This window comes from Notolepis coatsorum, assembly GCF_963971535.1.
Source record: "Notolepis coatsorum genome assembly, chromosome: 13".
In the NCBI taxonomy this organism is placed as follows: Eukaryota; Metazoa; Chordata; class Actinopteri; order Aulopiformes; family Paralepididae; genus Notolepis; species Notolepis coatsorum.
This window is the reverse complement of record NC_140177.1, coordinates 126,749,554-126,763,573: the sequence shown is the minus strand read 5'-3', so window position 1 is coordinate 126,763,573 and position 14,020 is coordinate 126,749,554. Positions and strand designations below refer to the sequence as shown.

The 14,020-nt window shown below is 42.8% G+C and overlaps 1 protein-coding gene across 2 annotated transcripts in view; it reads left to right on the top strand.

Moving 5' to 3' along the window:
• The first annotated feature begins 3,840 nt into the window (after positions 1-3,840).
• LOC311239663 (uncharacterized protein) overlaps positions 3,841-14,020 on the top strand; it is a 48,288-nt gene continuing 38,108 nt past the window's right edge. Inside the window, exon 1 of one of the 2 annotated variants that reach the window (XM_084328054.1) lies at positions 3,841-4,139. In XM_084328054.1, coding sequence (XP_084184180.1) covers positions 3,893-4,139 — 247 coding nt within the window. In that variant the 5' untranslated portion in view covers positions 3,841-3,892. Of the gene's footprint in view, positions 4,224-14,020 lie in introns of both variants that reach the window. The other variant, XM_084328053.1, reaches the window with a different exon arrangement.

The following is a 14,020-nucleotide window of genomic DNA, read 5'->3' as shown; positions in this document are numbered from 1 at the left end:
TACTTGAAACAGACCCTGAAAAAATAAACGATACATAAACGAATGAACTACCCACCCCAGTTAGGACAGCCGAAACCCGTCCAATCTTTCGCCGTCGACTAAAGACGCACTTCTTCAACCATTATCTGAATAAAAAAATAAAAAATAATAAAAATCTAACCCTAACTAACCTTACGGTCATGCACTTGTCCTAATAAACTAACCTACACTGTAGCACTCAACACTTTATGAACATTGTTACTCAGCTGATAGAGTTGTGCCCTTCCTGATGACTTGTTGTACAGAACTTGTAAGTTGCTTTGGATAAAAGCGTCAGCTAAATGACTAAATGTAAATGAAAATGTATTCCCCCTCAAATGTATATACTCTATTATTACTATATTTTTGTATCACAAACAGTGCTGTATATTTGTAGATCTGGTATGTCATAAATGTCTAGATGTAACATTACTGTCTATGTAAACGAGACGAAAGTTAAGTTGAAAATGGGGGACCCTGATGTAAACGAGACAAAAGTTAAGTTGTGTATGTGTGTCGTAAACGAGAGAGGGAGAGAGCGAGAGAGCCCCCCCCCCCCTCATCCGCATGCGCAGTAGTGCAAATACTTGTCCAGGCCACTAATACTTGTCTACGCCACGAAGCCCCGCCTCAAACCCGTCCACGCCTGGGCTCTGTGGCTCTGCAGATAACTCCAATAGGGGGTATCTGCAGAGCCGCAGAGCCAGGCTGGACGGGTTAGAGGCGGGGCTTCGTGGTCTGGACAAGTATTAGTGGTCTGGAGTCTGGACAAGTATTTACACTACTGCGCACCATTTTCAACTTCACTTTCGTCTCGTTGATTGATTGAAAAGTTTATTAACAGATTGCAGAATGGGTACAGTACAGTACAGCTCAATACATACAATTGTTAAGAGGATGCAGACCTGAGAAAGACTTTCGTCTTGTTTCCATCAGGGTCCCCCATTTTCAATTCATCATATGACACACACGACATACAGATAGACAGTACTGCTACATCTATACATTTATGACATACCAGATTTTCAAATACAGTACTGTTTGTGATACTAAAAAAATCCAGAAAAAGAGTGTATATACATTTGACATAGAAACTGTGCATTGGAGGAGGTTGGGTAGGTGGGGTGGGGCTGTACATTGGAGGTGGGGGGGGGGGGGGGGGTTGGGTAGGGGGGGGACACACTGTACATTGGAATACTGACATACATTTGACATAGAAACTGTCATTGGAGGAGGTTGGGTAGGTGGGGTGGGGTTGGGTGGGGCTGTACATTGGAGGTGTGGGGGGGGGGGGGGGGGGGGTTGGGTACATTGGAATAATGACAAAGCCATGCTAGTTTACATAGATCCCCTATTTTCAACTTACCTTCCCCCATTTTCAACTTAACTTTCGTCTCGTTTACATAGACAGTAATGTTACATCTAGACATTTATGACATACCAGATCTAGTAATAATAGAGTAAACTTGTACATAGACAGTACTGCTACATCTAGACATTTATGACATACCAGATCTAGTAATAATAGAGTAAACTTAACTTTTGTCTCAGTAACAATGTTCATAAAGTGTTGAGTGCTACAGTGTAGGTTAGTTTATTAGGACAAGTGCATGACAGTAAGGTTAGTTAGGGTTAGATTTTTTTTATTCAGATAATGGTTGAAGAAGTGAGTCTTTAGTCGACGGCGAAATAATAGAGTAAACTTAACTTTCGTCTCGTTTACATAGGTACATAGACAGTAATGTTACATCTAGACATTTATGATTAGCCGACGCTTTTATCCAAAGCGACTTACAAGTTCTGTACGACAAGCCATCAGGAAGGGCACAACTCTATCAGCTGAGTAACAATGTTCATAAAGTGTTGAGTGCTACAGTGTAGGTTAGTTTATTAGGACAAGTGCATGACAGTAAGGTTAGTTAGGGTTAGATTTTTTTTATTTAGATAATGGTTGAAGTAGTGAGTCTTTAGTCGACGGCGAAAGATTGGACGGGTTTCAAAAAATTGACTCTTTATACTCTCACGTGCTCCAGTCCACACGCATGCGCATACACATTGCGCACTCCAACACATAGCGAGAGAGCCCCCCCCCCCCCCCCCCCCCCTCATCCGCAATACTTGTCCAGACCGCCTGTTACTGTTCCGCAACTGTAAGTTACTTCCGGGGTAGGCCTGATTGGCCCCGACAGGCACGTGACAGGCGCGGCCACGCCCCGCGGGCAGCCTCAGGACGCGCAACGAGGCTGCTGAGAGCTGTCGCACGGAAATAGGCTGTCTATTGCCTCGCGCTGCAACGCGGAAATAGGCTGTCTATTGCCATTCTCTAAGACAAACTCTAACCTTAACCAGCTCCTTAACAGCGCCTAAACTTAACCCTTTAACCTTAAGCAACTCCGAAACTATGCCTAACCTTAACCTTAACCATAACCATGCCTAACCTTAACCATAAGGCATAACCAACTCCGAAAGAATATTGCCATTCTCTAAGACAAACTCTAACCTTAACCAGCTCCTTAACAGCGCCTAAACTTAACCTTTCTAACCATAACCAACTCCGAAACAATGCCTAACCTTAACCAACTCCGAAACAATGCTTAAAGTTAACATGCCTAAACTTAACGGCGAACGAATGCACGTTAAAAAAAAAAAATAAAAATTGAAGGGAATCGAACTTGCCAGCAATGGACGGTAGGATCCACACCAATGCAGCGCTGCCAATTGAGCTATTTCTGGATAGTGAAAAAGGGCGTATTACTGCTACATAATGCTGCCGCGCGGCAGAGAAAGTTGCGCGTCCTGAGGCTGCCGCGGGGCGTGGCCGCCCCTGTCACGTGCCTGTCGGGGCCAATCAGGCCTACCCCGGAAGTAACTTACAGTTGCGGAACAGTAACAGGCGTCCAGACCACTAATACTTGTCCAGACTACGAAGCCCCGCCTCCAACCCGTCCGCGTGTAACTGTTCCGCAACAGTAAGTGACTTCCGGGGTAGGCCTGATTGGCCCCGACAGGCACGTGACGCGGCAAACTCAGGACGCGCAACGAGGCTGCTGAGAGCTGTCGCGCGGAAATAGGCTGTCTATTGCCATTCTCTAACACAAACTCTAACCTTAACCAGCTCCTTAACAGCGCCTAAACTTAACCGTTCTAACCTTAACCAACTCCGAAACAATGCCTAACCTTAACCTTAACCTTAACCATGCCTAACCTTAACCATAGAAAGAATATTGCCATTCTCTAAGACAAACTCTAACTTTAACCAGCTCCTTAACAGCGCCTAAACTTAACCGTTCTAACCTTAACCAACTCCGAAACAATGCCTAACCTTAACCTTAACCTTAACCATGCCTAACCTTAACCGGCGAAAGAATACACGTTAAAAAAAAAATCACGTTAAAAAAAAAATATGTGATGGGATTTGAACTCACCAACAAAGGACCACAGGATCGCAGGACCGCTGCTCTGCCAGGTGAGCTAAAGCACCGAATGAAAGTCATGGCGTATTTGGACGGTTACGTAATTCCGCAAGCTCTGCCGCTCGGCTCCGCGGAGCGTGCCGCGCGGCAGAGAAAGTTGCGCGTCACGTGCCTGTCGGGGCCAATCAGGCCTACCCCGGAAGTAACTTACTGTTGCGGATAAGCTATAAGCAACCCGTCCAGCCTGGCTCTGCGGCTCTGCAGATACCCCCTACTCGATATACCCTACTCTCCAAATGTGACGCAACGCGTCGTCAGGAATTTGACGCGCCTCCGTCATCGGACACGCCCCCACATTTTCTCTGGTTCCTCCATGTGGTTGTTGATAAATACAGTTTGGATAGCTAGCTCTCTGATGTTAGCCTCCATGGCCTCCTTTTTACACGGATTATAGCTCTTATATGTTTACCGCTGCGGGCTTAATAATACCAGCAGCAACACATACAGACATGTCTGTGTCCGACATGGACTTTCAAAACCAGATAGCATCCGTGCTGGGCGCGCTGGTGAAAGAGGCGACACTGGAGCTAACGCGACTGTTCGAGAGTCGCTACCGAGCCTCCGCCACCGGGACCACCGTCGTCAACAACAACAACAACAACAACGGGACCGCGGAGACGTCGGTGGACTCCAACAACAAGTGTGACGGTAATAAACTCCTGCAGCGCAGCGTTGGTGTTCAAGTGGAGGAGGACAGGTCTGCTGCGCCGATAGAGCTGCTCGCGTTCTACGGTATGATGATGAGAGCCGCGGCTTGGCCCTTTCACTGCCACACGGTCACCCGTCGGTAGTGTGCTAGTAAAGGGTTAACCTGCTGTCGTGCGGCAGTGGAAAGGTTCACATGCTGTGTGGTGTTGTCGCAGTGAAAGAGTTATTAATAAACTAGTAGTTTCTGGCATGTTGACTGGTGGTCAGAATGGCCGTTCCTCAGTCAGAGAGACAGACTCGTATGCCCGAGTGGCCCATTTCGTGACTAGACAGACTCGTATTGCCCGAGTCGCCCCGTGTTGTTCAGCCTTTATTATTAAATGATTCATGCCTAGTTATTGTCCAGTGGTTGAACAACAACAACAACACCGCTTGGTCTGAATTCACCACGCGGATTATTAATAAATCGATGTAGTAGAACAACAAAGTGAAAGAGGAGGAATTCCACCGACTTCCTGCTTGTGTTTACTGTGGCTGCAGGCCAGGCGCTGGTGCGTCTCTCTGGGGGACATTGTTGCTGCACTGCATTTCTACTAACGTTACATTCTCAGCCACACTTGGAACTAGACATAATAATACTAATAGCAAGTCTGCACGAGAGAATGAAACTTAGTGCATTTATATACGCTGTTTATATACCCGAGGTGTCGTGGTAATTTGGACGGTAGATGGGGTCAAAATAGCCGTCACGATGGCCAGGGTAAAATTGCTCCAGGAATTAGGATTATGGCTGCAAAAACAAGGCCTTGAAACACAAATACAATTTACTATCACCAGAAAGGCGTCCATTTCCACAGTAATGGACGTGACTGTCTATCTGTATGTCATGAAAATGGGGCACCCTGATGTAAACAAGACTAAAGTCTTTCTCTGGTCTGCATCCCCTTAACAATTGTGTGTATTGAGCCGTACTGTATTCTACCCATTCTGCAATCTGTTAATAACATTTTCAATCAAATCAATCAATCAAAACCATTGCTACGGACGCGTATTGCATTCATTCGGTAGAAAAAGCATCCTGGTTTCTTGTTATGACAAGTGATGATAAGTATAACGAGATAAAGGTCTGGGGAAATCTATAAATTGGGGTAATGGAAGAGCTGTGTGCTTCCCTCCTGAGCGACCATGAAGGCTTGTTTATGTCCCTGCAAAATTGACAAACTGATAAACTAACTAACGAATACCAAAGTGGATGTACAAATTAGGGCTGCAACGATTAGTCGACATAATCGACGATGTCGATTATGAAAAATCGTCGACGAGATATTGTTGCGTCGATTAGTCATTAAAAACAATAACGCTTAATAATAAGTAACTGCAATGCGCAAATGTAGCTACATTAGTTAGCCAACAACCAGCCAGGCAGCGCCGTTATCTCACAGGACAAGTAGCTACATTAGTTAGCCAACAACCAGCCAGGCAGCGCCGTTATCTCACAGGACGAGTAGCTACATTAGTTAGCCAACAACCAGCCAGGCAGCGCCGTTATCTCACGGGACGAGTAGCTACATTAGTTAGCCAACAACCAGCGCCGTTATCTCCCGGGACGAGTAGCTTCATTAGTTAGCCAGCAACCAGTCAAGCTAACGTTAGCTGGCTCCAGCAGCTTGTTGATGTCGTCGGGAGCATTTAGCCTGCTGGCTACCTAGCTCCACTTCAACCAGCATCGGGAGATCCAGCAGCTTGTCGATGTGCTAATAGCCTCAGCAACCTAACGTTAGCTGGCTCCAGCAGATCGACAAGTCACTTTTGGTCTCAAAGTCTGGGGTGATGGTAGACAAGCAACTCTGAGGTAATGCTCAATGTCCAATCTGTTCCTCTGCTCTGTCTTCAGCTGGACCAGAGCTGAGAAGCCACTTTCACAAAGATAGGTAGTTTAAAAAAAAATATATATATATATATATATATATATTTTTTTTTTTTGTTTACATTGGTTTTCGATTAGTCGACTAATCGAAAAAATAATCGGCAGATTAGTCGACTACCAAAATAGTCATTAGTTGCAGCCCTAGTACAAATGTCCCGGATTTGGGGATTGATTGATTGAAAATGTTATTAACAGATTGTAGAATGGGTACAAATTCATTACAGCTCAATACACACAATTGTTAAGGGGATGCAGACCAGAGAAAGACTTTCGTCTTGTTTACATCAGGGTGCCCCATTTTCAACTCGGGCAACTTAACACTTTGGCTGCCTAAGGTTAAAATCATGATATACCATAGATTGCCAGCGCTATTTGTCTATGGAGAAAGTTCCCTTCTTTGCAGGGCTATAACTTTTTAAATTCTATTGCTACATTGCCATTATTAGGGCCCATTCAAAGTCCTATATGTATTGTTCATTGTGTAGCAACGTTAAACTTTTTCATTCACATATTCATAGTAAAGTATGGTCTAATCAGGGAGCGAAATTAACTTTTTGACTCACCGGCCAGTGGCGGGTAGATGGGAAGAATCTACCCGCCAAGCATATTTCTTACCCGCCAACTTTTTTTGATACAATTTTTTTTTATTATTATTTTATATAGATTTTTTTTTAATAAAATATATATATTATATAATCATACTTGTGGTTGTGTTATCTGCGAGACATCGCCACCTCGCTGTCTGCAAACAGCTCCACTGTCTGTGTGTATACTCGAGTGGCCTCCAGCTCCAGCAAGGATTCTCCGGGGGTGCAGCTGGACCCTAAACGCTACATTCAGCATGCAAAAAAATTCTCCGGCGCTGCACCTGGACCCTAGTCAGCAGCCCTCACTCATGCGATGTAAACCAGGGACTCGAATACGCATGTTGTGTTGTTGTAGGCAGGGACCGAAACTAAAGCCCGCCGCCCGCCAGGGGCGGGCTGTTTTTACCTTTGACGCATGACACTTAGAGGGCTGCCCGCCGTGTGGCGTGTAGACGTGTAGTTCATAAACTTCATAACGATACTCTTGTGCGAGTACAGATTATAGCCGCTCGTCTTTTTTTTCTCCGCCGCGAGATCGTTAAAAAACTACAAGTCCCACATCGCACTCAAGTCAACGGTCCAATCACAGTAGAGTGACGTAACTGGTTTCATGAGAAAAAAAGCAAATGACCAATCGGAAGCTCCCATTTGGCTTGTTTACTTCCATCTCCTCTAGTCTATATCGGACCTCCAAGAGCTAACGTTACTGTTTAAACAATGACCCAGTCAACTATTCACTTTTAGTTTAATACATGACGAGGCATTGTCTAACGGTATCTAGCTGGCTAGCTACTGATAGCTGCTGATATCAACAAATGCTCCAGCAATAGTCTACTCGAGTGCATAATACCTCCGGTCCCTCGTTAGCTAGCTTAGCTAGCTCACGTTGATCCATCTGTCCCAGTAAACTAAATTGTCTTAACGTTATCTACCGGGCTAGCAGTAGCTACAGATAGCTCCTGATATCAATGTCTTATAACATTGATTGAATGCGTATTCTAGCTGAGGGCATGTTGAATGTGATTTGACAAAAGAACGGTAACGTTATAAATAGGTCCAGCTGCATCGCCGGAGAATCCTTGCATGCTGAATGTAGGGTCTAGCTGAATATAGGGTCTAGCTGCAGGGCCGGAGAATCCTTGCTGGAGCTGGAGGCTACTCAAGTATACACACAGATAGTGGAGCTGTTTGCAGATAGCAAGCATTTTGACTTATTGCGTGGTGGCGATGTCTCGCAGATAATACAACTACAAGTATGATTATATAATATATATTTTATTTAAATATTTTTTTTTATATAAAATATATATATATTTTTTTTAATCAAAAAATTTTTGGCAGGTAAGAAATATGCTTGGCGGGTAGACTCTTCCCATCTACCCGCCACTGGCCGGTGAGTCAAAAAGTTAATTTCGCTCCCTGGTTGTAGGACATTGATGCCAAGAGCTATCTGTAGCTACTGCTGGATGGCGTTGGGACAACGCCTCAGTGAACTATTTAGTTTACTGCGACATTTCGTAGTGACTAGTTACCTAGCCAACGGAGGTATTATGCACTGGACTATTGCTGGAGGATTTGTTGATGTCGGGAGCTATCCGTAGCTAGCCGGCTGGATAACGTTACACAATGCCTCGTGTATTAAACTAAGTGAATAGTTGACTGGGTCATTTTGTAACGGTAGCTAACGTTATCTCACGAAGGTCCCACACTGACTAGACTAACGTCACGGTGAGGCAATAGCCTCTGTTTACATGCAGGCATTAGCAGCAGCAGCAGTGCTAACTAACGTCACGGTGACTCGGAGGCAATAGCCTCTGTTTACATGCAGCATACAGAAACAGGTGGGGAGGGGGTAGCAGCAGCAGTGCGCGGTGCGTGCTTCATGTCTGCTGAGACAGCGAGTGAGAACTCCGCTAAAGAATTTGATCATGATTTTCGGTTTTCACATGACTATTTGATTGAGCGCCACACGGCGCTCAGACGTCTCAGTGGGAGGCGCCAAACGTAAAAACTGAGCGCAAATGGCGGGTGGCGCTCTCTAGTTTCGGTCCCTGGGTCTAATGTAGGGCTGGGCGATAAAACGATAACGATAACTATCGCGATAAATTATTTCCTCGAAATAAACATGAAACGTGGTCGCAAAGTTTCGATATATCGATTTTCCAAGCTTGGCTCCGTTCAGCCTCGGCTCACCACACTCACTGACAACAACCAACGTTACGTGATGACGTGTTTACGCACAACAGCTAACAACCAATCAGTGAAGGAGATGGCCGAGAGCGAAGTATACCCGGAAGGAGGTAGGACTCACTCAACAACCAGGCTTGCTAGGCTAATTAGCTTGCACGCCGATGTTTTATATATTTACGTGCAGAGTATGTGTGTGACGTGAATTCTGAGGCCACGTTTATAGTAGTGGGGGCAGGGTTAGAAATTAACATTTTTTTTCAAGGGCTTTTTTTGCCCCCCTTAATTGATTTTCGGGGGCTTTTTTTTGTATTTCGGGGGCACTGCATTTTTATGATAAACGGTAGGGGTGGGACGGTTCACAAAATGGGACGGTTTGGTTCGTATCACGATTTTGGGGTCACGGTTTTCAGTTCGATATATGTTAATTTTTATTAAAAAAAAATTTAACACTCAAATCTAAACATGCTTCTCATTTATTAAAAATAAAATAAAAGGTTTACAGTGTTTACAGCCTTAAATAATGTTTGGCACACAAAGACCGAACTGACTGAAAAATATAGGCTACATTTGTCAAAGTATTAACTTAACAAACAATATGCTCAGCCAGCACTAGACTTTCCTTTCTTTAATATAAACACACAAAAACAATGTCAACCATGTTTAAATTCCCTGATTGTCAGTTCTTAATGGAAAGATTCGTTTTCTGCTTGAAATTATTATGTTTCTGTCTACATTTATTTAGACTAACATTATTTAAATATTGAGTGCAACTGTGGTGGATTACGTAATTCGGTGAGTTGGAACTATCTATGGGTTGGCGCGGGTCCCCACGGACATTTTAGCGTCACGGACCACCAGTTCAGACAATGTTATCAGCTCCGGTAACGTTAGGAGGAGACGTTCTAACATCAACATGCAGTGGAAAAGCGGCAATAGTCCCGGTTGGAGTTAGTAAAACACAGTTGTATGCAGAGGCGTATTTAGACCACTATCACTAGGGCACGTGCCCTAGTGATGATCATCTGTGCCCCAGTGATGAAAAAAAAAATAAAAAAAAATGTTTTTTTTTTTTTTTTTTTTTTTAACAAATGTTTTTTATTTTCCCTTTTTTAACATGATCAAATGATCATTTAACATGATCAAATAATTATTATAATATTTTTTACTTCGCTTTGAAATATTATAGTGAAATATTTTGCACTGCATTTATCTTGTTGAAATCCTCCAACAGGCTCTTTTTTGTAAGTTGACTGGTTTGCACACCAATAATACAGTGCAATAATAGAATAGTAGAATAGATAGTAAAATTATGCAATAGAATGGCCAGAGTAAAATAGTGCTACAGTACAATCAACAGCGGGGTGTATTAGAAGGCTATGGTGAAGAGGTACGTTTTTAGCTTATTTCTGAAAATATTAAGAGATCTAGCTTCCCTAATGTCCATAGGCAGTGTGTTCCATAACTTTGGTGCATAGTTAGCAAAGGCTGCATCCCTGATTTTCTTTAGACTGTGGCTTGGAACCTTCAATAGACCAGTAGTAGATGATCACTTACTTGTAACTTCGGGTTTGATCCAAGGAGTAAGTTGCCCCATATTGCTCTGTAACATTTCTCTTTTTGTTATAGGACCGACTAGTAGGATTTCAGTTTTGCCCTCATTTAATTTTAGGAAGTTGTTCGTCATCCATTTGTTTATTGCTAAGAGACAGGCGGAAATGGAGTTTATAGCTGTGTGATCATTTGGTTCAGCGGAGATGTACAATTGTGTGTCATCTGCGTAACTATGGAAACATACATTGTGCTTTCTAATGATGTCTCCTCAATGTTCAATGTTCAATGCAATGTTCAATGCAAGTAAAGCACTTTAAACTTTAAGTATGACTAAATGCTTTATTGACTATATATATAGTAACTGTTCCAAAATGCATAGATTTCTATGTATTTTAGGGGTTTGGGTGGCTAGCTCTTTTTAATTAATATAAATGTCAGATTGTTTTATTTATTTCATAGATTTCTATGCATTTCAGGAGTTTGGGGGGCTGGCTCCCCAAAATAATTAAATAACATAACCCTAACCTAACCATAAAACCGAAATAAAGTTAAAAAAAAATAGTTACAAAATCCACCCATTTTCGCCCACAAACCGGCCAAAACCGGCCAAATTTTTTTCGTAGTTTCGTAGTTGTTGGTGCCCTTCTGTGCCCTACTGAAGTGCTGGGTCTAGATACGCCCCTGGTTGTATGTTAGCCTTCTTGGATGTTGAATAAACGCCTATCATTGTCTTTAAACACCCCGCCTCTCAGACTCCCATTTCCTCCTCTGCTACACGGTGACATTTCATTGACTACAGTATTAGCTTGCGGGCTGCGTCGGGCTACCATAGTTAAAACGTGCGTTGTGTTTACAAACTCCTAACGCTATGGCAAGATGTGTGTAGGCATATGTAATGTTAATGGCTATGTTTTTAAAGTCGTAATGAAGATTGATTTATATTGTGCGTGCCATTTTTACACAAACTGACTAGCACCTGGCAGCTGGCTGCTGCTGCCTGCAGCCAGTGCAGAACACCGGCTCCGCCAAATAATTTTTTTTTATTTGCGCGTCATCTGAACCGTACTCCCACAGACGCTCCATTACCGGATAAATATATATATATAATTAGTAAACTGTCGGGGGCATTAAGTGCCCTCCTTAACTGATTTTCGAGGGCATTTTGTCCATTTTCAAGGGCATTATGCCCCAAGCCCCCGTTAATTTCGAACCCTGAGTGGGGGTATACAGTGGACGTCGTTTCAATATATTGTGGCGGAAGAGAGTATTTTAGTGTAATATTTAGCACATTGTCATGGAATACTCCGCTTAGATACTACAGGCTTGCTAGGCTAATTAGCTTGCACGCCGATGTTTTATATATTTACGTGCCGAGTATGTGTGTGTTTTGAATTCTGAGGCCACGTTTATAGTAGTGTGAGGTATACAGTTTGTTTCAATATATTGTGGCGGAAGAGAGTATTTTAGTGTCATATTTATTGTCATGAGATACTCCGCTTGTCGGCTAACTACTAACGTAACGTGCGCGGACTGATTACGACATCAACTCGACTTGAGACATTCGCAGCAGCATAAGAAGTCAATTAAACTTGACGGACATTATATCGACGATAATTATCGATATCGAATTATATGAAAATAATTTTATAATTTTATCGCGATAACGTTTTTGGTCATATCGCCCAGCCCTAGTCTAATGTATAAGTATGTTTTCATCTCTTTCTGCAGCTTTCTCCAGAACGTGATATATAGCCCCAAATGCATTATATTGATGATGAAATACAGTTTGATGGCAATCAGCACAATATAAAAAATTCCAACTAGACGTACTTCTAGAAGTTACTACACGTCATCTGATGTTGACCGGATGGGCGAGGGGGCGTTTATAATTCCGTGGGCAGCGTTATACCAATCATCTAATGTGGGTCAAATGTTGATAATAGCAGTTAGTATCGAAGACGGTAACGTTACACGCTCAAACTCACCCCAGTCTCCGCGCGCCGTTGGGCGATCATCGTAGAGTAGAAATTCTATCATTATGGGATGGCGATTTACCCGGTCCATCTCCAGCTTGTATAATGGTATATACGTCCAAATCATGTTGTTTATCGAGTTATTGGCAATCGATCGCTATGTAGCGTGACGAGCCAGAGTCACGGGACATGTACCGAGTGGCCGGAAGCAATACGGACGTCTAGCACAACCTCTATGGCACATCCTGTTTAAGCGATTGCGCCGATCGGCCACCAGATGGCGCTCCTGAACCGCCAGAGAGCTCAGTGGGTCCTGCTGGTGGATCTCAGGCCAGCGGAGGGGACATATGAATCCGATCGCAGATTTTTGAAATATTGATATAAGGACGACGTAAAGCGTCGTCCGGCAACTTGAGCATGGCCGGGAATGACGTCTAAAGACGGTTCCCGGCACCAAAAGTGTTAACATGTTGCTCAATAAATCATATTTGGTTTATGGCTATCACTTTGGTTCTAGATTGAAATGTGAGTCTCATTGTGCTTGTATTACGTTGGGTAAATAATGGACCATGTGGTGCTAAAATGTCTCAATGTCTCAACTACCTATCTTTGTGAAAGTGGCTTCTCAGCTCTGGTCCAGCTGAAGACAAAGCAGAGGAACAGATTGGACATTGAGCATGACCTCAGAGTTGCTTTGTCTACCATCACCCCAGACTTTGAGACTCTTATCAGGAGCAAATAACATCCCCAGTTATCCCATTAGTTCCCTGGGATGTTAAGCTAAGAAGTCTGCTATATATATTTTTTGTTATTTAAACACTTCCACTTTAATTTGTATTATTTAATTTATTTATCTTGTTATGAGTGATTGTTGTATTGTTCAAATACATTTTGATTTAAAGTTGCTTAAGATCCAAATTCAAATGTTTCATGAGTCATTATTTTAATTTGCTATGGGATCATCATGTTATGTTAAGTTAACTGTTAAAGCAGAGGGACTGGACAACAGGTGTGCAGATTTGAGCATGTGAGGTAAAACATGCATTGGAGAAGGAGCCATGCCCACAGGAAGCAGAGATTGAGGGTGTGACAAAAATAATCGTTAGATTAATCGACTAATCGAATGACAAAAATAATCGTTAGATTAGTCGACTAATCGAAAAAATAATCGACAGATTAGTCGATTACCAAAATAATCGTTAGTTGCAGCCCTTAGTTGAATCAAACCATAAACAAGGTGGCCTGTTGGGATGTTAGATCCCAGAAAAACTGTCTGCGCATTTTACCCTTGCTATTATTTTACTTATTTTTACCTTTTATTTCTACACCCCACTATCCGCTGGGTGATTACAGAAATTCAAGAAGCCTAGGCCCTATTGGAACGTGAGGTTCTTATATGATTTGATTAATATATCTGCATTATTTTATCCCACTTTATACTTTGCTCTTGCTGCTTGTTTTACACAGATTTTATGTCTTATTTCTTACTGATGTAAAGCACTTTGAACTGCAATCCCCTGTATGAAAGGTGCTATACAAATAAAGTTATTATTATTATTTATATCAGAATGGATCCGCTCCCATCTAGAAATTAATTGAAGAAGGGATGTGAGAGGAGGGAGGTTACTGGTGCGCACAGCAGACATTGAGCTC